We start from the raw sequence: 27,039 nt of genomic DNA, 5'->3' as shown, positions 1-27,039 counted from the left end.
ACTCACCATGCTACTTACTTAATACCTTGGAATGTCTACGTTGTAAAAAGGGGTCATTTGGGGGGTATTTGTACCTTCCTGACTTGTTAGTGTCTCAAGAAATGAGATACACCTGATGTACTGAAGGCCTGATCAGATGTGATCAATTTTCAGTGATTGGCACCATAGTTTGTAGACTCTATAACTTTCACAAAGACCAAATAATATATACCAATGTGGGTTATTTTTTGCCAAAGATAGGTAGCAGTAAAAATTTTGGCCAAAATTTGTGAAGAAAAATTACTAATTAGCAAAAATTTATGACAGAAACAAAGAAAAAGGCATTTTTTTCACAAAATTTACGTTATATTTTATTTATAGCACAAAAAAAAAAAAAAACACTAGTGATTAAATACCACTAAAAGAAAGCTCTATTTGTGTGGAAAAAAGGACGCAAGTTTCATATGGTTACAGTGTTGGATGACTGAGTAATTGTCATTCAAACTGTGAGAGCGCTGAAAGCTGAAAATTGGTCTGGTCAGGAAGGGGGTGTAACTGCACTGTATTGAGGTGGCTAAACTTGCACAGTGCCACATCGCAAAAAATGGCGGGTCATGAAGGGGGGGGGGGGGGGTAAAGCTTCCAGGGGCTTAAGTGGGTAATGTGTCACCAAAAGGCCCACCCTGCCTGTGGTATATTACTGTTTTACAGAAGATAACGCATGGACATCAGCATATGGACAAAACAAGACATTTAATCAAATAAAGACAATAAGTCCAAGCAGGTCTTATTTGCATTGTTTGTTACCTGTCAACTGTGTTGGCAACAGCTTCTAGTTGTTCCAGAAGAAATGGATAAAGAACAGGAAATCTTGAAAAGAATTCTCTCCCCGTCATTCTAAAAAAAAGAAAAAAAAAAGAATAGAAAACAATGATAGTTTAGAACAATACATTTTACACTGTAAAAAGGCAGGTAAATGTGCTTTCTGCTCCTTAGCAATTACTGGTGACAATCGCTAATATCACATGACTAGCACGACCCAGTATGGCTGTTTTCACTGCTCAAACGTCAAACAGTTGACAGCTCTGCTATGGAGATTTACAGACCTAAGAGATGTAAATAATGGAATACCAGACTAGAGAAGAAAGAGCCTCTCGAGTCCCAATAAGATATGTTGGGCTAATGAGTGGAGATACTTTACCATTCAAATTCCAGGTGCCCAACCTGCAAGCCTTTTGCAATTTTTATGTGGCCCACGGTTCCCCATACAGACACTAATTGGCGTTTCCTTATTGCCCTGTTATAGTAATGATTTCTAGAAGTCTCATTTAACACGTTTCTAATCAATAAATTATGTCACCAATAGCCAACTACTCCTAAAACATGTTCATAGTCTTCTTTAACATGTATGCAGTCTCTTACCATCTCTTGTATTGTGTCTGAAGTCTTTTGCTATCTCTTGTATTATATCCACAGTCTCGGACATCTCTTCTATCATACCCATAGTCTTTGCCTATATACTGTTTTGTTTCTGCTGTCTCTGATACTTGAGTATTCTCTGAATTTTATGTGCAGCCCTTTAAGAGCCCGCACATCAAGAAAGTTGACCACCAATGACTTACACAGCAGGACATGTAGTCAGTAACATATGCTGGTATGCTGGATATCATATAGCAATCTGCAAACACAGCATCTAGCAGAAGTAAGTCTTCCAGCCACCAATTCCTTTGCAACTCTTGAATGTCCTGTGACCAAATGCCAAGAGCTGCAAAGGAAGCTGATGCTGGAGGATGTGAACCTGCACCTTTAATGAAAAGGCCACTTGGTTGTATTTACTACCCAGGTCAAAGAATTGCATTCCATCCCTTGAAAAAATTACTAAGCTGTCTCACTCTATGAGGCTGAAGACTTAATTGAAATTAAAAATACTTTTTATGCAAAGCAACCAATCAGCTACCAACTGTCCTTTCTGCGGTTCGTGTGTGAAAATAAAACAAGAATTCCAATTGGTTGCTTGGGATGACAAGATGTTGACTGGTACCTCTTGCTGTTCTCCATGTCACCAGTCTCTCCTATAAAGCTGAGTTCTGTGAGGAATGCAGGAGATCAACATTCCTTGGGCTCGTCCTGGATTTCGGCATTCCTTGCTGCACCACTGAAAACCGATCAGCAGTGGATCGCTTTTCTGTGGATATCTGACAGTCGGTGAGGAGATAGTATGTCGCCTCCTCACCACCTATTTTAACCCTGAAAATGCTGAACCACTGCACTGCAACTGTGTGCATTGAAGGACGGGTTTGGTACAGCCCTATTAAAAGTGGAACTGTGTTCCGCTGTAAAAAAAAACAGCGATCAGGCAGGCTTTTAATACAGACAGAGACTCAGAGACTGGCTGGGCCAATCTCTGAGCGCCAGGATGACTAGCTCTTGCACATGTGCAGGAGTAACATCCCCTACTGGGCAAAGAAAAGGCCGAAAGACTAGCATGCAAAAAGAAGATCAAGGGAAGAGAGGTAACCCTCAGATACTGCACATCTGAGATGTTCTATGGAGTGGCCTGGACTCCGGCCAGGCCACGCACCCAACTCTTTGCGTTCCGTCCCATCCCTAGGAGCTTTCTTATGGCAATCAAAAGAAAATGCCAGTGACGACTGTTGAACAGGTAAGTATTCACTGTTTATTTCCACTTTAACTTGAATTGGTCGCATTCACCGAACGTACTGCCCATCATCGAACACAACAGGGGGTTTATGTTCTGCCTTGGTCCTATCGTGTGTACTGCTTCATGTCCTGGTTTAGGTGGGCAGTTAAAGATAGGTTAAAACCACAGATCAAGAGTTCACAGCTTTAACTGCCACCTGGACTTGCATCTGAGCGATCCCTAAAAAATAAAAATGTCTTCTTGCCCATTGCAACCAATCAGCTTGGTCTGTCCTTTTTGAAGTCCAAGTCTGACAACAAAACAAGACTTCTGACTAGCCAGGGGGGACAAGATATTTTCTTGTCTGCACACTTTTCCTCTGTCAGCCCCTAGGAGTAATTGAAGGTTACTCTAAATGTGCCTTTAGGGTTACACTAAAAATAAATAGCCTCCCTACAATGTAATAGGACTGTTGCTTTAATACACATTCTACTGTAAAGCCTTAACCACCAGCGCTTGATTGTGGCGCCTGACCAAATACCTCTTGAACAAACAGAGCACCATATGCAAAAACTGGCATGTCAGCAGCAGCGGCGGTTCCGTCTCTCTATGCATCACAAAAGCTGCTGATCTCTACATGGGCCCATTCACTGGAAAATGGTTTCTATCATCATTACAACATACCATTGTACACGTGACAGCTTAATGACAGTGTGAAGGGGTCGTTTTTCCCACGACGATCCCATGTGAGCGGCTGATAATACGTGTACTTTACGCTGCTGCAATTTAGTGTAATTTAGACACTTATGCAGATGTATAATTTTTTTTTAGTTACAGTCTTTAAACTTGACCCCTTCCTTTCGCTCAGACCTTCATTTGGGTAAGAACAAACACACAATTCTCCACAGGCAGGTCAACGTTGGTTAAAGAAGAAGTAACGTGACTATCAGTTTATGAAACGTGGCTTCTTGGTTCGTTCTCCTGAGACAGGTGGTTAAAAAAGGAATTAAAAACGCTTAGAAAGTGATACAGCTCTCAAACCGTCAGAGGTCAAGTATTTTGTAAAGTGTTTCCTGCTGAGTCAAATAAAATCAGTCACATGTGTGTGGGGCTATTCAAAAGTTACAGGCCTCATGTGTCAGGCCTCCAGACAGGGTGAGAGAAAGCCCACAGTAGCCCTATTCCAGCTGGCATTTGCCTCTGTAGGCTTCAAACATACGCGCGTATGAATTTTTGCTGCCAGAAGTTGGCGGATAAAAGCCCTTAGGCTCCGTTCACATCTTGGCAACCTGGATTGTGGGCATAATCACTGCGATTCTGCCCGAGATCCCGAATCACGGGACGTCCATGCGATCTCCGCCACTTCCAATGGCACCCCGATCACGGCGCAACTTTGCCTCCCCATGAATCGTGGTAAGATTGTGCAAACAGAATTTTCCTCATGCTGATTATTTTTAACCTCAACGTGAGTGTTTTTATTTATTGTACCATAAAGTTTCTACAGTTCATTCATAGCCCTTGTACACACGGTCGGACATTCCGACGGAAAATGTCCGATCGGACCGTGTTGTCGGATAATCCGACTGTGTGTGGGCTCCATCGGAATATTCGACGGACAAAGTTTTAGAGCTGGGCTATAAAACTTTCCGACAACATGATCCGATCAGACTTTGTCCGATCATGTGTAGAGAATTCAGATCGGACAAAGTGCCACGCATGCTCAGATCAAATTCCTAGACCAAAGCTATTGGCTACTAGCCTGAATGTAGTCCCGCCAAAACGAAATAACGTCGTCACGTTACGTACGATCAGATTTTCCGACAACTTTGTCCGACCGTGTGTATGCAACACAAGTTTCAGACAAAATCCAACGGATTTTGTTGACGGAATGTCCGACCGTGTGTACAAGGACTTAGAAGGCCCCTTTTTCAGAAACGTGTGACGCCTGTCGTCCAAAATAAGTACAAGAACTTCTTTTCAGAGACAGGTGTCCCGCAATTCTGTTTGCACAATTTTACTGCGATTTATTGGGCGACAATCGGGGTGACATTGGAATTGACGGAGATCGCACGGCATCCTGCGATTTGCCATGATTCGGGATCACGGCGATTCTGCCCGCGACCCGGAACCCCAAGATGTGTACGGAGCCTTGAGCTCCTGTTTTTACTTTAATGCTTTACATGTGTATGGCGTTTGGAAGCATTTGCTTGTAAATGCATTCTACTGGCCAGAATATTCACACATCCTAACCACTAGAATAAATGTATGTGCATAAAAATGTGTTTATGCACTTTTTTTTTCTTATATCAGAAAAAGTTTTTATTAGAAAAACATAATGGTACAAGACATCCATACAATGGCCTCACATAATGAGAACGCACACAATATGAAATCAGAGTAACAAACATAAACTTTCCAGAAACGGCAGATCAAGGAGGTGCAGTAAATGAGAATAAGGGAGACCGGATAATAGACAGGATGTCAGCAAATCTGTCCTCAGCATAAGAAGCAAGAGGGAAGAAGGAGAATGCTATCGTGCAGTTATAGTATTCAAATTTTTCATTTTCTTATTCAAAAGAAACAAAAAAATAAATAAAAATTTAACAGAAAAAGAAAGCAGAATAAACTAGGGGGAGGGAGAGATAGTCAGAGATCCCTGAGCCACAGAACACATAGAAATAGTACCGTACACAATACCCACAATTATTAGCATTCAATAGCATGCTTCAACAATTGTATACAACCAAACCAAACAGGTAAGACAGGACCCATGGTAAATGTCAAGGTCAAATCCGCCCTGCAGTAACCTATTCTGAATCAACTGGTGCGGTGCCAGACCTGGGACGTCCAGCCAGTCCTGCCACATATTATAAAACTTTTGGGGGGTATTCCTATGTTGGTATGCCAGCTTCTCACGTATCAACATCCCGTTAACCCGATCAATCCACTGTTGCCTGCTGGGTACCCTGGGCGTGATCCACATCTGGGCTATCAGTTTACGAGCCATATAAAGCAGCCTGAGAATCGCCGTGCAGACGGCCGGGGTAAGGGACTCTTCGTCCAGGGCCCCCAACAGGCATATCACCGGGCTTGTGGGAATCATGATTCGAAATACCTGATGAATAGTTTCCAGAATCGTAGTCCAATAACGAGTCAGTTTAGGGCATTTTCAGAACATATGGAGAAGGTCACCGTGGTCTCTTTTACATTTAGGGCACAGGGGGGAGTCCCGGAGGCCCCAAGCATACAATTTAGCTGGTGTCTTATAGGCTCTATGTAACAAATAAAGATGGGAAAGTCTCTGGGAGGCCGACACTGATACCCTGTGGGCAGACATAAGACAGAGATCCCAGGTCTCACCATCTAGCGGTCCTAGGTCCCCTTCCCATCTACGCCTGCACGGCAACATAGCCGAGTCTTGAAGCACCCCGGTAATAATGGCATACCCCTTAGAAATCATACCCTTCCTACTGGCCGTCATCATGATAGAGTGTATAATTGCATGGTCGACCAAGGCAAGTGGGGTAGCTCTGGACTGAGATTGTAAGGCGTGTCTCAATTGAAGGTATTTAAAAAAATCAGTGCGTGGTAATGCGAACTCCCTCTGTAGCTCCAGAAAAGACTTAAGAGTAGGGCCATTGTATAATTGGGTCAAGTATTCCAGACCTTTCACCTGCCAGCTGCGGAAACCCTTGAGTCTCAGCAGCTGATAATAAAAACCATTGTCCCAAATAGGGGTGAGAGAAAAAAAGCCCTGAATTTTCAATAGTCGCTTAACATATTTCCAGAGTGTGTTTAATAAGACCACAGTCGGAGCACCCCTAGGAAGATGAGGGAAGCCCGCCTCTAAGTTTGAGAACGCTACACGGTGGTGAGCCGTATGGCTCAGCAACTTGCGAACAGGGTCCAGTGAATCTTCCAGTCCCCAGCCACCAAGCTGCTGTAGTTGAGACGCCAAAAAATAGGCCCTGGCATGTGGAACAGCCAGACCCCCGTCCTCTTTACCATATTGTAACGTTCGCAAACTAATCCTGGCAGCTTTTTTACACCAAATTAATTCTCTGAATTGGGAGTCTATTTTGTCAAACCAGTACTTGGGTATCCACACCGGGGAGTTGTGGCAAACGTATAATAATTGGGGAGCCCAGACCATTTTTATAAGATTAGCCCGCCCCACCACTGATAACGGTAATTTGCACCAAGCCTTGCATTTTTCCTTAAATTTAGTCAGCAGGGGGACCAGGTTTAATTGAACATAATGTGCGACCTCTCGGGAAACCTGCACCCCCAGATATCTAAAAGTGGACACCACTTGAATCATAGCTGCACAGTCAGGGAGGGCGGTCGGTATGGGGTCTAGGGGTAAAAGTACTGACTTATTTCAGTTAATAGAAAAGCCAGAAAGAGCACCAAAGTCCGTAATTAGGGTCATAACGGCCGTCAGGGAGCCCTGCGTGTCACCTAGGTATAACAAAGTATCGTCTGCATAGAGCGATACTACATCCACACCCGTGTTACTAGTTACTAGTTCACACTTGTACAAATTTCACTCCCCCTTCTGCACACCATTCTGCTTTACCCACCACTTACATATCCTTCACTTCCTCCTTTCTTTCCCCCCCCCCCCCCTTTCTTTCTCTTCTCTTTTTATATCTTTGTACATATTCGTGTAATTTTTCTATTTGGGTCTTCTTTAACCCTTTCTCCCTTTCTTTGTCCCCCCTCCCCTTCCCCTCTCTACCTTCTCTTACCCCATCTCCTTCCTTCCCCCCCAGAATGTCCCTGCGAGTCACTCACCCTGGCTATCGCCCATATCGGTGCTGGGTGTTTGTCCACCTCAGCTCCCGGTTGGAGCTGTTTTCCGGGCCGCGTTTTCAGTCCCATTACCGCATCGGCTACATAGCGAATTCTAGTAAGTTAGCTTTGGTTGGGATTATCTATTCAACCTTGCTTCTCTAGTCATTTATATATATAATTTATTTATTTATTTTTGATATATATTTAATTAATTTCTCTATTTTTATATAAAAATTTCTTTTCCTAGATCCCATATATGCTCGCTCCTGATGAGTGGCGGCTAAGTCACGAAACGCGTAGAGCTACCGGTTTCTATGTATTTACCAAATTGTATTAAGACCTCTATGTCAGTATAGAATTCTTACTCCCCCTTCAGCTTGCGGATTTTACCTTTAAAGTATTGTCATATACCATGTCCTTTAGAGACGAATGAGGGAAGGCTTTATTGTTTACATCATATGAATTTATTATATATATGTATATTTATTTTTATATTTATTCTTATATGGTTCTGTTTACTTTATATTATAAATGCACTTAATTGTAGTGTATTTTTAATGGATTTATTATCATATGTATTATTATATGTATGTTATCTGGCATTATTATTTTGTATTTATTTATTTGTATCATTACCATGTATTTTTGTATATCTAGATGGATGTACCAATAAAACTTCTCCACATTCGCCCTTTTATTGTTTTGCTTCCATGTGCTGCATTTAAAGTCCCACCCTCCCCCCCCTTTGTAAATTATTTCCCCCCCTTGATGGTTAATGTAATTGGGATGGATATTCACGACCTTACCAGGCCGTGTTATCATTTAAAGTCCCTAGGGATGGAATCATTGGGCCTTATCAGACCTTGTTTTCCTTAAAGTCCCTATCTCTTATAAAATGTTTTCACACCCGTGTTACGAATAAATCCTTTAATACCAGTATCTCCCCTGATCCCAGCAGCAAGAGGCTCGAGAGCCAGAGCAAAGAGCAAGGGAGATAAGGGGCAACCCTGCCTGGTACCACGAAACAAGGGAAAGGGTTCCGACGTTGCAGAGTTAACCCTAATCCTAGCTACAGGGTTAGCATAAAGTAATCTGACCCATCCGATAAACCGTCTGCCTAGGCCCATCTTTTCCAAAACTTTCCACAGGTAAGGCCATTCGACACTGTCGAAGGCCTTAGCTGCATCTAGCGAAAGGATGGCTCGGTTACCAGGGTTTAATACAGGGATTTGAATATTTAGATACAGACGTCGTATGTTGTGTGCCGTGGATCTCGTGGGTATAAAACCCGCCTGGTCATAGTGTACTAACTTTTGAATAACGTGAGACAATCTGGTCGCCATGACTCTAGCCAGCAACTTAACATCCGTTGTAAGTAGGGAGATAGGCCGGTAGGAGTCAGGGGACGTTGGCTCTTTACCTGGTTTCAATAACACAATTATAATGGCCTCATTCATGGAATCCGGAAGCGTGCCAGAGTCCAATGCATTATTAAAAACATTCAAAAGTGTCGGCAATAAGGTGGCCGCATATCGCTTATACACCTCAGAAGGAAGCCCATCTGATTTATTGTTGTGGGTGTGTTCCAGTGCTAGAGCAAGTTCGTCTATAGTCAATGGGGCATCCAGCTTACAAGCATCTGAAGTAGACAGGCAAGGTAGGTCACTCCTAGCCAGAAAAGCATCAATCTCTTCTGCGCCGGGATGAACCTTGGATGCATACAAATCAGCATAAAACGAGCGGAAGACTTGCAATATAGAGGGAGTATCCGTGTGGAGTTCCCCCTGTGCATCACACAGGGAGGAAACCATCGGAGCGGATCCCTGGGCTCTCGCCAGCACAGCCAGCATGTGCCCAGTAGATTCACCCTCCTCAAAGTGTGTTTGTTGCAGAAAAAAATCTCTTATTTTCCGCCAACTGTAGAGTCAGCTGAGTAGCCAAAGCTTTTTAGTGTCATCCGAGGGGTGGTTGATATATCGGTCCTCTGTATCCCTAAGGGTTTTACAAACCTCCCGCTCCCAGGCCTTAGTATTTGTTTTAATAGAAGTAATAGCGGCAATAAATTGACCTCTCAGAAAGGCTTTCGCCGTATCCCAAACCGTGCCCAAGGGGGCGGAACCAATGTTGTCCCGTAAAAAAATCTGGAGGTTGTCACTAATGGGGTCGGGTGAGGGAAAAAGCGTCAGCCAGAAAGGGTTCAACTTCCATATTCTAGGGGTAGCCGCGGTAAACAGATTAAGCTCGACCCAAAAGGATGAATGATCAGAAACGTGTCTGTCCCCATAACCAGAGTCAACGACAAAAGGGAGTAAGGCCACGTTGCCCAACCCCAGGTCAATGCGCGACAGGCTTCCATAAGCAGTAGAGCAGCACGAGTAGCACCTGACCCGGGGGTGGGAAGTCCGCCAGACATCCTTCAATCCAAGTTCAGTCAACAGGTCTGCGAACGGGGTATCACCCGCAGGGCGGGAAGGCATGGGCGGGGGGGCGGGAATCTTATCCCATCTATGATTAAGATAGTTGTTAAAGTCACCCAGTGCCAGCAGGGGGACCGTATGGTGTGGGGCCATAAACTTGGCCAAACAGCGGAGAACTTCAGCTGAGTACGGGGGTGGTACATAAATATTAGCTATAATACATGCCCAGTGACCAAGCCTGCCATGCAGAAATATATATCTTCCCCCAGGATCAATAACCGCCCGAGAACAGGTAAAGCGGGTATCCTGATGTATCAAGATACTCACCCCCCTAGCAAATGCAGAGAACGTAGAGTGAAACTGGGTAGGGTATGTTCTCGGGCTAAGACTAGGTATGTGATCCGGGGGGAAATGAGTCTCCTGCAGGCAGACAATACCCGATCCCATGGCCTTCAAATGCCGGAGGACAGCCAGGCGCTTCACAGGGCTGCTCAGTCCCCTGACATTCCAGGAAAGGCACTTAACAGTGGTCGACATTGCTCAGAAACATAAGAATGTGCACACTCAACATATGTGATAACAGTATCAAAGTAAACAGGAAGGTAATAACAGACCAAAGCACCCCGGCATAGCCACACCAAGAGTCAGAGTATCTGGGCAGGACAAACACAAAGCCTCCCGTCATAGTTCCGGATCCAGATATGTAGGCATTGTCTGCGTAGCAAGGAGAAGGTTGTGGAAGCAGAGGGATTCTGTAAAAAAAGAAAAAGGGGGGAAGAAAAGGGAAACAAAACAAAAAAGAGAAAAAAAAGAAAATCCAAAAAGCAGGGGGAGAAAAAAAAGAGGTCAGTTGCAGAACCAAACAGGCCCTGAGTCTGCATAACAAAGGTGGGACGTGCCCCCACTATCATTATGGGGGGATGGGGGGGAAGGCCACGGAAACACCCAGAGAAAACATTCCCAGGTAACAAAAGGGGTTTCACCCAAACAAGCAGCATAGTCTGTCAGTAGGTAGAAATAAACACTGAGTCCTGCTTGCTCCGCCGAATCTGGAAAAACGATAGTCCCCATCAGAAGAAGTCATTCGGATCCGGGATCAAACAGGAGGGCGTTGTTGCCTGGCTTCTCTAAGCGCCTTATCTTCGCGGTCCTGCCACTGCCTGGCCGCAGCAGGGCTATCAAAGAAATGGGTAGAGCCCAGGGCGGTGACCCGAAGACGGGCCGGGTACAGCATGCCGTATTGAACATTAAGATCCCTGAGCTTCTTTTTGACTTCAATAAACGTTGCCCGTTTCTTCTGTAGTTCTGCTGAGAAGTCAGGAAACAGCGATATTTTGGCATTGTCAATCACCATCTTGTCAGAGAAGCCTCTGGCCTTGGAAAGTACCGCATCCCTGTCTTTGTAGTTGAGGAGTTTAAACAGGAAGGGACGTGGGTGGTTACCAGGAGGCAGCGGGCGGGATGGCACCCTATGGGCACGTTCCACAGCAAAGAGAGGAGAGAAGGACTCCCTGCCAAAAGTTGCAATCAACCAGTTCTCAATAAAGTCTACAGGATTTCTGCCCTCAGCCTTTTCCGGAATCCCCAGAGCGCGCACATTATTGCGTCTCATGCGATTCTCCATTTCGTCAAGTCGCATAGCATGTTGCTCAGTAAGATGGCAATTGAATCGCAAGTCTCTCTGCATGGGTGCCATGTCATCCTCCACTGTGCTCAGCCGGCCCTCCAGGGCTGAGGCCCTCTCCCTAAGCTTCTGCATATCATGACGGACAAAAGTAATCTCGGCTTTCACACCTTTAATGTCAGCAGAGAGCGCGGTTATAGAGTGGTTACATGAGGTAACCGCAGTAAATATGTCTCTTAATGTAGGTTCTGGTGTATCAGCAGCAGGGGAGTGAGCATGCAGCTCAGGGACACCGCCATCAGGGGTACTCACTGTGTTCCATGGCGCAGGGAATCCATCAGCATCCTCCAAGGGAAGGGTGTCATCAGCTTCAGGGGACCCTTGGGGGGTAGCCCCCGACGAGGGTGGACCAGCTAGGGCTTCTTTATAGGATTTCCCTCCATACAGGAGTTTCTGCGCTGCCTCCTTGTAACAGTCTTTCGCCGTCCTCCGCGCGCCGGCGCCATCTTGGTCAGGGGGATCCGGCTGGGCCTTGCTCAATTTGTGTCCCTTAGACATGTCCGGTGTCCTGCGGGGTCCGGAGGCAGAGCCCGGTCGTCTCCCGGTACCCGGTGGAGCAATTCTGGAACTTTTCGCCGCACTAGCGCGGGCTGGGGAGGATGTATGTGCGGATGATCGGCGGAGCTCCGGGAACACACGTCTGCCTACATGTGCTGCTTGGCCACGCCCCCTCGTTTATGCACTTTTAAAATGTGTTTAGGCAGGTTTTCACAGAAAAGAAAAAAACGCAAAAATGCTTTTATGGGAATATATACCTAGGCAGATGCACTAAAATATGTGCATGTGCTTGGGAACCTTAGCTAACATGAAGGTGCGTTCACAGGTGAATAAAAACACCTAAAAGCAGCGTGGTTTTTGTTGCATCTGTGTGCATGATAACAAACAATTGATTGGTTACTTAAGGCTGGCGATACATGGTCCGAATTCAAAGCCATTAATAGCCAGGCTGAATGTACCAAGTCGATCGATTAACTTGGGTACAACCATCCCGCCGCATTCTCTTGTGATTATCTATAGCTGCTGCTATAGCTGCTTGCGATAATCACTGTCTTCTCCCAACGTGGATGGCTCCCCGCACGGGAGAAGACAATGGCCTGACAGGAAGGAATCCCACATCAACAACGCCTGTGTTAATGGGGGAATCGAGCAAGTTTCTTTCCTGCAACCCTTGGTGGCAAGAAAGATATTCTCTCCGTGTATGGCCTGGCCTAAGACTTTCAAATATGGTTTGAATTTTGAGGTGTGAGTGCTCCTGTCAGCACCATCCAGCTTAACAAATACTTACAGCAAAATGTTAAAATCGTCCCTCTTATTTTGTTTATAGCGCAAAAAATAAAAATCAGAGGTGATCAAATACCACCAAAAGAAAGCTCTATTCTATATACTGTATTTATTGGCGTATAACACTTACTTTTTCACCATGAAAATCGGGTGCAAACAGTGCTATATGCCAATACTACAATTTTAGCTGCCTCGGAGGGGGGCGGGACGAACGCTGTCAGATTACATACAGTGAGAATCTCCTGTTTACTTGGCGACCTCTGTAATAGGAAGTCCTGTCTCCTGGGCCACCATTGGACCACTGTTCTGTCTATCATAGGAGATTCGCACTGCGTGCAATCTGTCGGCACTTGTTCCACCCCACTCCCTGTCCCTTCTGGGCTGCAGATGGGCATCGAAAAGGCTGCATTGATGGCAATGGTGAGGCTGCAGATGGGCACTGACCTTTATTTTGCTTCAAAGTTCCTTATTTCAAATGTAAGTTTTTTTCCTGAAATGTCCCTCTTAAAATGAATGTGCGTGTTATACACTGCACAGTGTTATATGCCAATAAATACGGTATATATATATACTGCGCAATTGACAGTTAAAGTGACAGTGCCGTATCACAAAAAACGGCCTGGTCAGAAAGTGGATAAATCCTTCCCGTGGCTGAAGTGGTTAACCACTTGTTGCAGTCACCCCATAAGGCTTAAACCTTGCTACTAAAATTGCTAGCGATTAAGGTTTAGGAGCAGCAATCAATTCCCTCCTAGACTGTAAGCTCTAAGGATCGGGGTGCCGATTCCTCCAATATTGAATTTTATTGCAACTGTAATGTCTGCCCTCATGTTGTAAAGTAATGAGCAAACTGTTGGCGCTATACAAATATTGTATAATAATTGCTAAACAGAAGAAACAAACGGCTCCCTTTGGAGTTAGCTGCACATGTAAAATGTAGTAGTCTAGTGTTTGTAATTTATTGGTACAGCACCACGGTAAATGATGGAGTTAGACAGTAATAATTGGACCATAACTGGATGATAATGTACTGAAGCGCAGGGGAAAACATCTTTATAAAAATCTTTGTAGAATCTGCATTTTCTTGAATGGTATGTAATGTTCTTGACATTTGACAACCCTGCCATTCGCAGAAGATCGGTTACCACTTCAGTAGGGGCTGTTGAGCAAAAACACAAACCAGATCTGCATAAATCATGGTGCAGTAACCAAATTATAATTAATTCTTGTATAGAGCAACTGTCATCACTCACGAGCATTACAAGTAACGTGATTCCTGACAACAAAACCATCTTGGAGGCCTTCACGGTGTTCTGTAACAGATTCTGGTGGACCTGTGCCAACTTGCAAAAACACAAGTCACTAGTTCTTTAGCATAAAAAAAAAATTTCATCTGTATCTGCTTATACATCAGAACACCATAAAAGCCGATCGCTTGGAATGATTAACCCAGAGCAGTGCATGAGAAGGCAACCATAAAAATCTCTACAAAAGAACACATAAGAGATAAAAATCTCTGTGACTCAAACAGGAAGAAGAACATACCGATAAGCTTCAGACGCAAACACTGGCACGTACCCTGTGTTTTTTTATAAGCCACAAGTCTTCGGTCAGCAGATTACATGAGAGTGCTGTCCAGAAAGCTTGTGTAAAAGCATTTGGCAAAACGGCCCGGAGAGACGGGTCTGTTTACTCGCACATCAGATAAGGCTTTTACACTACTTTAGCACTGTAAATAGTAAGCCCCTGAGGCCTACAGCCTACTACTACACTTTTTTTTTTTTTTTCGTTCAACCCAGTGGGTTTAATACATTCTACAATATCAGATTGTAGGATTTTCATTTAATCAGTACAGTTTTAGTCTGAAAATACAATACAACAAATTACATCACTACATTACATCGCTTCCAAATTTTTATTCTGTGGCACACAAATTTTCCTAACTCTTCTTTTTCGATATGGAGACTGGTATACAGATTTGATTTAACCACCTCCCACCCGGCCACTGCACATATACGGCCGGGCGAGCGCTTCCTCCTCCTGAGTGGACATTCAGGAACGTTCCTCAGAAGGAGGGGGATCGCGCGTGCCCGTGCAGCGGCACGATCCCGATGCGCTTGTGTCAACCAGATGCGGTGCATCTCCGATCGGCAGGAGGGATCTGTGATTGGCCCTCCTGATGACATGACGACTGTGTCCAATCACAGCTGTCATGTGATGTAAATAGAGAGCCGGTTGCTAGGCGATCGGCTCTCTTCTCCTCATGCAGAAGTTGTCAGAGAGGAGAGCGGATCGCTGAAGCCAGCCGGTGAGCAGGGAGTATGAGCTGTTTTTTTTACACATTGATCACTGGCCCAATGTCCCCACACTATGTAAACACACAATGGGGGTTATTTACGAAAGGCAAATCCACTTTGCACTGCAAGTGCACTTGAAAGTGCAGTCACTCTAAATCTAAGGGGTAGATCTGAAATGAGTGGAAGCTCTGTTGATTTTATCATCCAATCATGTGCAAGCTAAAATGCTGTTTTTTATTTTCCTTGCATGTCCCCCTCGAATCTACAGCGACTGCACTTCCAAGTGCACAGTGGATTTTCCTTTAGTAAATAACACCCAATGTCCCCTAAATAGTGTCCCCAAAACACTGACCCCACACAGTAAAAAACACCTGACCTCCACATATGTAACAGTAAAATTACATGTCCCAACGATCATCTGCACACATATGTCCGTGATCACACAAACCAATTATTATACACATAACGGGATTTTTTTTTTTTACCAAACACATGTAGCAGAATACATTTTTGCTTACATTTATGACAAATTTCGATTTTATTGGATTTATTTTAACCACTTCAATATCGGGCACTTAAACACCTTCCTGCCCAGACCAATTTTGAGCTTTCAGCGTTGTCGCACTTTGAATGACAATTGCGCGGTCATGCTACACTGTACCCAAATGACATTTTTATAATTTTTTTCCCACAAATAGAGCTTTCTTTTGGTGGTATTTGATCACCTCTGCAGTTTTTATTTTTTGCTAAACAAATAAAAAAATACTGAAAATTTTGAAAAAAAAAATTTTTTTGTTTCAGTTTCAAAACTTTGTAAATAAGTAAGTTTTCTCCTTCACTGATGGAGTTACACTGATGGGCAATGATAAGGCGGCACTGATGGGCACCGATGAGGTGGAACCAATGAAGTGGCACTGATGAGGTGGCATTGATGGACACTGATATGTGGCACTGATAGGTGGCACTGATGGGCAACACGGATGGGCACTGATAGGTGGCAAAAAATGGCACTGATAGCTGGCATGGATTGGCATGGATGGGCATGGATAGGCAGTACAGGTGGGCATGGGTAGGCGGCACAGATGGGCATGGATAGGTGGCACAGATGGGCATGGATGGGCACTGATAGGTGGCATGTATGGGCACTGATAGGCGGCACAGATGGGCACTGATAGGTGGCATTGTATTATAATATACTGTACTAATGGATGACAATCAGTGCCAAACAATAATGCATGCCAATCAGTGATGCCCATTGTGGGCACTGATTGGCATCCATTGTGGCACTGACTGGAATCCCTGGTGATCTAGGGTGGCATACCTTGTCCTGGGCATCCCTGGTGGTCTTGTGGCATCTCTGGTGGTCCAGTGTGGGCATCCTCGGGGGGGGGGAGGCTGCGCTGATAGTCGATCAGCACAGACCCCCCCCCCCGTCAGAGGAGCAGCCGATCGGCTCTCCTCTACTCGTGTCTGACAGACGTGAGTGAGGAAAAGCCAATCACCGGCTCTTCCTATTTACACTGTGATTAGCCGTGATTGGACACGGCTGATCACGTGGTAAAGAGTCTCCGTCGGAGACTCTTTACCGAGATCATAGTTGCAGGGTGTCAGACTGACACCCCGCAACAACGAGCGCCGCGATGCACAGCCCCGGGGGCGCGCAGCGGCTCAAAATCCTGATCACGTCATATGACGTCCGGTCAGGATTTTGAAACCACTTTGCCGCCGTGCTTTTGTTATAGGGCGGGCGGCAAGTGATTAAAACTAAAAGTAGAAAATTGTTTTTTTTTTTTTTTAATTGTCACTCTTTTTTTGCTTATAACGCAAAAAATAAAAAACTGATCTGTGAATAAATACCATCAAAAAAAAAAAAAAAAAGCTCTATTTGTGTGAAGAAAATGATAAAAATGTAATTTTGGTACAGTGTTGTATGACCAAGCTGAAAATTGGCCTGGGAAGGAAAGGGGCAAAAGTGCCCCGTATTGTAGTGTTTAAATCAAGTCGATTTAAATCACTAGTAAAAAGGATTGATTTAAATCATAATTTTTTTTAAGAGAAAATGTCATCAACTCTGTCCCGCAGTGGCTCCTCCTCTGACCCGCTGTTGACTCACCGACAGTCCCATTCACTTTAATGGGATGGCTGGTGATGCGGCAGTGACATAACAAGGTGAGGGACACGCCGGCAGCAGGTGAGTGGATGCCCACTAACAGGTGCTACCATGATGGATCTTAAATGACAGGTGCTCTTTAAATGTAAAGACTTATTTTTGCTGGTAGTTAGAATCTTTAATATTTGCAAACAAATCAGTTTCCTATTTAGAATAATAAGCTGTCAGGTTAGTAAAACAACAATATCAGAACCAATCCAATCATACAGTTTGTAGTGTACATACAGGGAGGTGCATTTTTGGTTGTTTTTTAACTAACAAAAAATGCAGCAAGCAGAATTTTTAAAGTGTTACTAAAGTCATTTGAAAAAAATGTTTAAATAACAAAGGTATACTTACCTGCTCTGTGCAGTGGTTTTGCACAGAGCAGCTCCGATCCTTCTCTCCTGGGGTCTCCAGCAGCGATCTTGGCTTCTCCTCTTCTTTTTGTTGTATGCTGTATTGAGCTTTTTCAAGTTGCAGTATGCAAGAGGCCAAAGGGGTAATAAACCCTGTTTTTTTTTTGTTTTTTTTTAAAGGCCACAGGTGGATGATGTCACGTTGCCAACCATCAGTATTTTTACTGGAAAATGGGCACTTTTCCTCTGCCAGTAAATGTCAGTGAATGGAAAAGGTTGGCTGTGACGTTTTCCTTGGAACTGCACATGAGCCCATTCGAGTGCCTGCTATATAGTGTGTCTGGGCGGGTCTGGTGGAGGCAGTGCCTGAGCGTTGTGTGATGTCATGGCACAAGAGAACCCAAGCGGAATGGATAGAGCCATACCACTTCTGGAGAGGGTCGGGAGCAAGGCACACTGGGAGCGGGACTGTCAGTGCTGTTTAGACTGGAGTGGACTGAAGGGAACACCTGACATGGAGAGAGACTGTCACTGTGATTCAGAAGAGGGTTGGCGATTCATCATCTGTGCTGCTGCACACTACTGTCAGTGTCACTGTGAGAGTCAGTTTCATGTCTGTGTGCCGCTTATTCAAATTTCTTGCACGCCTAAATCTTGCCCCTGAGCTACTTACTTTCTATATCGAAAATAAAACAGGAAATATGTTTTTTGCCTTAAAGCGGAGGTCCGCTGATTTTTTTTTTATTTTTTTTTAAAGTCAGCAGCTACAAATACTGCAGCTGCTGACTTTTAATATAAGGACACTTACCTGTCCAGGGAGACCGCAATGTTGGCACCTGAAGCCGATCTATCCCTTGGGTGTCGGGTGCTGCCACCGCCATCTTCAGTAAGGGAATCAGGAAGTGAAGCCGCAAGGCTTCCCTATTGCGCAAGTGCGACTCGTGCTATCCCACTGGTACCTGCTGTGTTCTGGGACCTGTGTGTCTTCCAGAAGACAGCGGAGGGGACAGAGAAGGTGCCGGAAGTGGCGTAGATACCTGCGGGTGGCTCGGGTATCTATGCCCATAAGTGGGAGCAAAATACCTGTATTAGACAGGTATACGCTCCCCCTTGAAAGGTGTCAAATGTGCGGATGTTCCTTTTTTGGGTGGAACTTCCGCTTTAATATCTACTTTAAATCACATTGCTAATTGCATATTGTACTTGTTTGTAGCCCAAATAATGACATTTGCACCTAAAACTGTAATTTTGTAACTTTTGTAAATGCCAGTAAAAACTTAGCTGTACCAGGAAATTTTAGGTGTCGTGTTAATAAATTCCAATCTGGTAGGTTGGCAACACCAACCGGTTGCAGGTGCATTCCGCTGGCATCAGAGACCAGGTTGAGGAACTTCTGAGATCATTCACAGTTGACTGACAGCTCCCTTTGACCTGAATTCATCTTCCTTTGAGCTGCATCAATCTGCTTTTGCACTTCTAACAGACTTTTATTGGGGGAGAGAAGCAGTTCTGATGTAAGAAATGGCCATTGACACTGGCCCTTATATACATTTTTTTTTATATAAACACGTCAATCATACATAAAATACAAAAAAAAAAAAAAAAAAAAACAATAAAATGTATCCTCAACTAAAATGACTGTCACCATAATATGCAATTTAACGAAAGAAAAACTTCATTGCAAATATAACCTAAAACCATAAAAACAACCCGCACACATAAAGAGCACTTTTATATACAACAGCCCTTGAACGGGGCATATTTACACAGACACTGAGTGACAGATCTATTATTAAAGCTTGTAAAAAAACGAAAGCAACAAGAACAAGAATATTTTTTATCGGTCTATTATTTGAGGGGAAACTAAAAAGGCAACCTACAATGAACAGTCCCTTTTACTCTCTTAACAACTTCTTTTATGGCCTTGCAAGCTCGGAGCATGTTTTCTCAAGAAGCTGAACTTGAGAAGTATTTTGCTTACTTAGTTCGGAATTTTGTAATGCCGATTTCAGACCCTCAGAAAACAAACAAAACTTTTTTTTCCAATCTAAAAATATAAAATTCCGCTAAGGCATAAAGTTGTTCCCCTTTTCTAACTTTTACTTCTTTCAAAACTTGCCCTCGTATATTCCTTTCCCTTCAAAGAAGCCAGTTAACGGGAGTGGAAAACTTACTCAAACAAAAACATATAAAAAGTGTTTGAAAACCGCACAAACTGGGACACGTTACAAGTGGGCAGGACGGACGCTCGATTCCAGATATATATTGGCTGTAAAAAATTGCTGTCAGTCTTGCTATAGTTCAAACATTGTGTGTACAAATATTTTTTTTTTTTGTTTTTGGCCTTTTTCCCCCCTCTATCAATCTGGTGAACACAACACCTGTACTGGAGCGCTCCCAGAATCTGGGTGAAGGAGAACAGGTGGCAGCATTGTTAGTCTGGGGGGAGGGAAGTGTTTGCGTTATTAGCAGATTTAAATGCATTAACAAATTTAAGCTACACTCCAGCTCACACTTTATATGCATTTACAGCAACAGTTTTTTTTCTTTTCCTTTTTGGATGAAGGTTTTACATGAATAAAAGCTGATCATTGTAAGCACCTGTCAAAGGCAAATGGTTTGTCTCTAACTGATACATCTGGAAGAGAGAGCTTGTTCTTTTAAAAAACATCAGACGTACTGGCAGGATCACCAGGTGAAAATAGAAGAAAGAAAGCCTAAAAATAGAGATGCACCAAAATTTCTGTGGTTGAAATCCATTGTCCGAAAATTGTGTTTTTGGCATTGTGCCGATAAAGAAAAAGATGCCAATAATAGCACGGAAAATGCACACAATGTTACCTCAATTTTACTGTGCTTATGGCGTTTTTCAATGTGCACATTTTCACGAAAGTTATTTATTTTGATGTTATTGCATATTTGCACATCTTTTATGAACTTTTTGTTCATGAAGATTTTCTTCCTTGAATATTGCACTTTATATTGTTATTATTGTTTATTAGCAAGTGCCACATTATTCTTCTTTTATAAAAACATAACACTGGTGCCTTATTGATGTGTTCTTGCTTTGTTTTCAATGCATTTCAACATAGAGGTGCGTTTTTGGTGAGATTTTTTTTAACCAACAAAAAAAGCACCAAGCAAGATTTTTAAAGTGTTGCTAAAGTCTTTTTTTTTATTTTTTATAAAAATAACAAACATGGTATACTTACCTACTTCTATGGCAGTGGTATTGCACAGAGCAGCCCAGTTCCTTCTCTTGGGGTCCCCGGCGGTGATCTTGGCTTCTCTTCTTTTTAGGACTACCATAGCCAGCTGCTGGCTACAGGGAGTGTGCAGTCTGCGCACTCCTGACCTGTGTGTCTATGGAGCCACGCTCCATAGACTTAAACAGCAGGACTTAAAGGGGTTTTAAAGGTTCGTTTTTTTTCACCTTAATATGCATTAAGATGAAAAAAAAAAAGGGAGTGACCGGCCCCCCAGAAACCCCCCCCCATTTTACTTTCCCGACCCCTCAAACTGGACCCACAGGGACACGCTGTCTCTCTTGGCTCCCGTTGCCGTCAATCAAATCCAATGACGCGAGCACCGGGGGGTGGGGCCGAGTCCTGCATTTGGCCTCTATGGACACCGAATGCTAGACTCGGGAGAGCACCCGCAAGGTCACGCTGTCTCTCTGCCTGGGGTTCTCGGCTGTTGAGTGGATATATTAATAGCAGTGCAGCCATTGGCTCCCGTTGGCGTCAATAAAATCCAATGACGCAAGCGCCGGGGACGGGGCCGAGTCCTGTATGTGGCCTCTATGGACGCCTCTATGGAATGCTAGACTCAGGAGAGCACCCGCAAGGTAACCCCCCCGGGAGAGCCCTTCTCCCAGGGGGTTTTCAGATGTGGGGAGGAGTCTAGAGAGCCACCGAGGGACCCCAGAAGACGAGATTCGGGGCCTCTCAGTGCAAAACGAGCTGCACAGTGGAGGTAAGCATGATATGTTTGTTATTTAAAAAAAAAAAAAACCTTAGTGTCACTTTAAGCTCACCCCCCCGGCCCCCCCACCACTTCCTCTTCACTGCATTTGATTAACAGGCAGCAAGAGTCAATGGCTCCTGCTGCTTCTCAAATGCTGTGCGAAGAGGAAAAGAGAGAAGAATAGATGCAGCCGGGCACAGAACTGATCTCTTCTCTAAAAATGTAAGCTCTCCAGCGCCAAGCTGTTCTGGGCTTGTGCTTTCCGACCACTTGAATGGCCTTGGCACGATGACATCACTCCCACATATGCGCACTGGAGACACCATCCTGCGCAAGCATGAATAACATCACTTGCTGGAGCCAACATCGCTATCTACTAAAGTGTGCCGCTTTAAATTCTTTTGAAGGTACCTACAGGTAAGTCTTATTATAAGCTTATCTGTAGTGAAAAGTGAAATGGAAGGGAGTTGAATACAGCTTTAAAGTGCAACTTCAACCAAAATGACTTTTTTGGGTAGCGTGGGAAGGGTCAGAACGCCTGTTACAGCGACATCCGTAAATTATGGATTCTCATTGTAGCATGGGAAAAACACACATAAAGAGAGGTATCATTGCTGCACACCCCTAATGATATATTATGGGACGATTCCCCCAGAGGGTTTTTTTTTAGCAGTGGGGTGAATAAACAGTAAGTAAATTTGAAAGATTGTTCTTTATTAATAGTTATTAGCATAAAAAAAATAGGATTTTTATAACAGCTTACCTGTAAAATACTTTTCTTTGAAGCATATCACGGGACACAGAGCCATAGTAGTTACTATGTGGGTTATAGGCCACCTTTAGGTGGACACTGGCACTCCCTAAGACAAAAAGTGCACTCCCTATATAACCCCTCCCACTGCTGGGATTTCCTCAGTTTTGTAGAAAAGTAATACACGTGTATACCAAAGAAGGGAGGGACCCCTCTGTGTCCCGTGATGTACTTCAAAGAAAAGGATTTTACAGGTAAGCCGTTATAAAAATCCTATTTTCTTATCGTACATCACGAGACACAGAGCCATAGTAGTTACTATGTGGGATGTCCCATAGAAATGCCAACTGAATGGAGGGAGACACAACAAAGTAGTGCACTAAGAGACCAGAGGACTCATACTGCAGTACACTGTGCCCGAAGGTGATATCCTTATGACCTTTACATCTACCCGACAGAATCTGGTAAATGTATGGACTGAAGACCAAGTTGCAGCCTTGCATATCTGAGCCATGGAGGCTTGGTGATGCACTGCCCAAGAAGCACTAACAGCCCTGGTGGAGTGTGCTTTAAACATGAAAAGGAAGAATTTTCCTCTTTAAGCCATAAGCTTGAAAAATCATTTGACAAATGCATTCCAAAATAGTAGATTTTGACGCTGCTTGTCCTCTTTTAGGATCGTCTGGCAACCCCAACAAAACATCTGTTTTACAAATCTGAGCAGTCACTTTCAAACAGACCTTGACCACTCTCACCGCACCAAGAGAATGTAGCGACCTTTCTTTCACAGAACAAGGTTCTGGAAAAAATGAAGGCAGAACAATATCCTGGTTCAAATGAAAACCGGACACTACCTTCTAGGAAATTAGGATGAGGCTGCAATACAACATCATCCTAATGAATAATCAAATATGCCTCTTTAAAAAAAAAGAGCAGCCAAGAGAATATCTTGTATCATCTCAAAAGGCTGTTTCTGTAATGCCAAAAGGACCAAATTCAAGTCCCAAGGGTTCAGGCGTGACCCAACTAGAGGATTAATCCATGTTACCCCTTGAATAAAGTTATGAACCAGAGAACGTGAAACAAGTGGACGTTGGAAAAAAAAAAAAAAAAAAAAAAACACAGATAAGGCCGACACCTGTGCCTTGAAAGAACTCAAGGCCAGCTTAATTTCTAATCCCATCTGTAGGAATTCAAGGATCCTACCTATGACATATTTCCTGGGGGGCCAACCCCTGGATTCACACCAGGAGACATATGCCATCCAGCTTCCTAGCATTAACCAAAGTAGAAACTACTGAAGCTGATAACCCACGGTCTTTCAGAATGTGGGTCTCGATAGCCAAAGCATTAAATGTAGTGTTTGTAAGGTAGAATGGAATACCGGACCTTGCGAGAGAAGGTCTGGCCACAGTGGTAGGGTCCGAGGGTCCCCTACCACCATCTTTGCGATCTCGGCAAAGCAAGATCTCCTGGACCACAAGAATAACATCCTTTTGGTCTTGCTTGATCCTGCAAAGGCGGCGCCAAAGCAGCAAAATAGGAGGGAACGCATAGATCAGTGAAAACTGATTCAATGGAAAAAACCAAGGCATCTGATTCGAATGCCATCTGATCCCTTGTCCTTGACACAAAGTTGACGATATTGTTGTTGAACCTGGACACAAACAGATCCTTGTCCAGGACACCCCATTTTTGACATATTGACAGAAATATGTCAGGATGAAGGGACCATTCTCCTGGGAACAATCGTTGGTGAGTCAAGTAGTCCACTTGGCAATTCTCTATCCCTGGAACGAAGATTGCTGATAAGCATGGAATGTTGTTTTAAGCCCGAGAAAGAATATGATTAACCTCTCTCTAGGCCGCACGACTTCTCGTGCCCCCTTGGTGATTGATATAGTCCACTGCTGTGGCATTGTCAGATTAGCTCCTGGCAGGATAATTCCGTAGTCTGAGCGTCCAGGCCTCTAGGGGCCAGGAGTTGCGACCTGAATCTCTAGAATACTGATGGGCAAGGTCATGTCTGATTAGGACCATTTCACTTGGACAGACACTTCTTCCAGGACTGCTCCTCAGCCCAAAAGGCTGGCATCTGTTAAAAACTTCCAGGTAACTGGTAACCAATTGAGGCTCAGATGCACTTCAGGGGATAAACGCATTGGGAAGTCCAGAGCTTGGACCTTCTTGTTCCAAGTTGACAGGATACTGTTTTGCAGCAGTCTTGAATGAAACTGCTCATAAGTAACGGCCTCAAGAGAAGCCATCATCTTCCCCAATAACTTCATGCAAAGTCAAATAGAAGGATTCTTCTTTGTTTTGACTAATTGAATCAGTTCCTTTATGGAACTGACCCTTTCCTGGGGCAAAAACACCTTCTTCTTAACTGTATCTATGATCAGCCCTAAGTACTGCAATCTCCTTGAAGGCTTTAAGTTGGATTTCTCTAGGTGGAGAATCCAGCCTAGGCATTCCAGGTAGCCGACTGCGGTGACCAAACTCTGCTTTAAGTGGGCTACTGACTGATCTATCAAGAGTAGATCGTCTAAGTAGGCTAGTATCGTTATACCTTGAGCCCTTAGCTACAAACTGAAAATGACGATTTTCTACCTTGAAGCGTAGAAAATTCTGGTGAGCGGGGAAAATCGGCACATAAGCTTCCTTGATGTCGATTGATGCCAGAAATTCTCCCCCTCGTAGGATGGAGACTACTGATCGGATTGACTCCATGGGAAAAGAACGGATATTAAAAAACCGGTTTAGATGTTTGAGATCTCTGACATCACAGTTTGGTTTTGGAACTGTGAAAAAAAGGTTTGAATAAAACACTAATCCTTGCTCTTCAAAGGGGACCACTAATATCACTCTTTGAGACAAGAGATGATCCAAAGCTAGAAAGAGAGACTTTTTTTTTCACTGGGTCTCTGGAAACGCTCGACCTGAGAAAACGAGGAGACTGAAACTCTCGGAACTCTAGTTTATAACCTAGAGATATTGAGGCAGCCACCCATATGTCTTGACATTGTTCCTGCCAGATCCTTGAAAACTGTAGAAGCCTTCCCCTGCACTTGAGCAAGCGGGGGTGCCCCTTCATAAGGAGGCTTTAGTATATTTACGGAAACGCACTACAGTTCATTCAACATGGTTTCCTATGGGACACATTTCCATATTATTCAATTAATCGAAACAATAATCGGCCAACACAATGATTATAAATATAATCGTTAGTTGCAGCCCTACAAAAGATGTATTGTTCCTATAAACTGGCTCTTTGCTTGTATTTAAAAACATATATGACTGGAGAACACAACACAATTCTAAATTGCACAAAAAAAAAAAAAAAATCTGAAATTCCTTTCTTGATATTTAGGTACAAAGGCTGTTGAATCAAAAAAAGCGAGCACACAAATAATTCACAGTTTTGATTTACTCTGGAGAAGAACTTTACTGTGTGAAGTTTTTACATCATGCGTGTTGAAGAACTGTTACTTTTCTGCATATCATCCAAATCGGAAAAAAAAGGAAGAACCTGATTTCCATAGAAGCAACAAGAAATTTGGCACCTGTCTTTGAAATATATTTAAAATGATATAAAAAGTTTAAAACCTTGCCGGCCCTGAGCATATTTTAAATCAACACATTTCAGCTGCCGTCTTGTCTCTTTAATCCCATTCAAAAATCTGCTGACTACAATCCAAAAGTTTTCTTTGGCTTAAAATTGCTGATAAAACAGAACAAGGGGCTGTCAAGCTCAAGAACCCTGCTAAACAATATACTGTTGTAAAGCAAAAAAAAAAAAATGATTGAAATCACTAAATGTAGAACATCTTACCTGTTTTTCAGCCACAGTAATTGGAGATTATCTGCTTTAGTTATGACTTACAATTTTTATGAACTCTTCTACATGTTTAGGTGTGGAGAACCCCAAAAAAGTTTTGTTTTCGTTTTGTTTTATGCAAAGATGGATTTATTTAGGAAGTCTTAGGCTAGGGTCACACATGTCCGGATGCGGTTTGCAGTCTGGAGTCCGATGTGGTTTTGTTCACCAGTTCAGGAACGATTCAGGTGCAAATGTTTACTTGAATTTGCACCTGAGCCAGACCCAAAATCGAGCAGGACTTTTTTTTTTTCAAAAATGGACCGCAACCGCCCCAGACATGTGTGAGCCGGTCTGATTTCACATGTTATGCAAATCCAATTTGCATGTCTGTGAAACGAGCCATAAAAAACTTTAATGGGATCCACTTTTAGGCTGGGATCACCCCTATGTGAAATGGATGTGGCTTATACCGCATCCAATTCGCAGAACATTTTAAAATCTATTACTTTCAATCAGTCTGGTTCACATATGTGCCTTGCATTCGCACGCCGCATTGCCCACAAAAAAAAAGTGTGCGTTTTCTAGGCAGTGCAATGCGAATTGCAGGCACATATTCTTCTATGGGAACACATCTGATTCGCAGATGCGTTCCATTGTCAACAGGCATTTTCTCCCCCTCTCCCTGCTCAGCTGATCCGTAGCTACAACGGATAGGGAGAGCTGAACAGCTGCTTTTTTTGTTTGCACAGAGTACGGAGCTGGAATTCGCATCAGACTGGTGTGAATCCAGCCTTAGGCTTGCCTCGAATATATATGAGAATCAGAGGCATTTTTAGCGGCATCCGATTCGCATAACATGCAAGCAAACAAAAAAAAGTTTTAATTGTTTATCGTTTAT

At 43.6% G+C, this 27,039-nt stretch overlaps 1 protein-coding gene across 2 annotated transcripts in view; it reads right to left on the bottom strand.

The window, feature by feature from the left end:
* Nucleotides 1–27,039, bottom strand: part of THADA (THADA armadillo repeat containing) — a 930,763-nt gene that overhangs the window by 561,498 nt on the left and 342,226 nt on the right. For both annotated transcript variants that reach the window (XM_077485673.1, XM_077485674.1), the window contains exon 27: nt 787–876. In XM_077485673.1, the coding sequence (XP_077341799.1) occupies nt 787–876 (90 nt within the window). The remainder of the gene's footprint in view (nt 1–786; nt 877–27,039) is intronic.

Source organism: Lithobates pipiens, unplaced genomic scaffold (assembly GCF_037356315.1).
Source record: "Lithobates pipiens isolate NorthernLeopardFrog02 unplaced genomic scaffold, aLitPip1_a1.2 Scaffold_18, whole genome shotgun sequence".
Taxonomy (NCBI): Eukaryota; Metazoa; Chordata; class Amphibia; order Anura; family Ranidae; genus Lithobates; species Lithobates pipiens.
The sequence above is the reverse complement of the archived record's forward strand: the minus strand, read 5'-3'. Positions and strand labels throughout refer to the sequence as shown.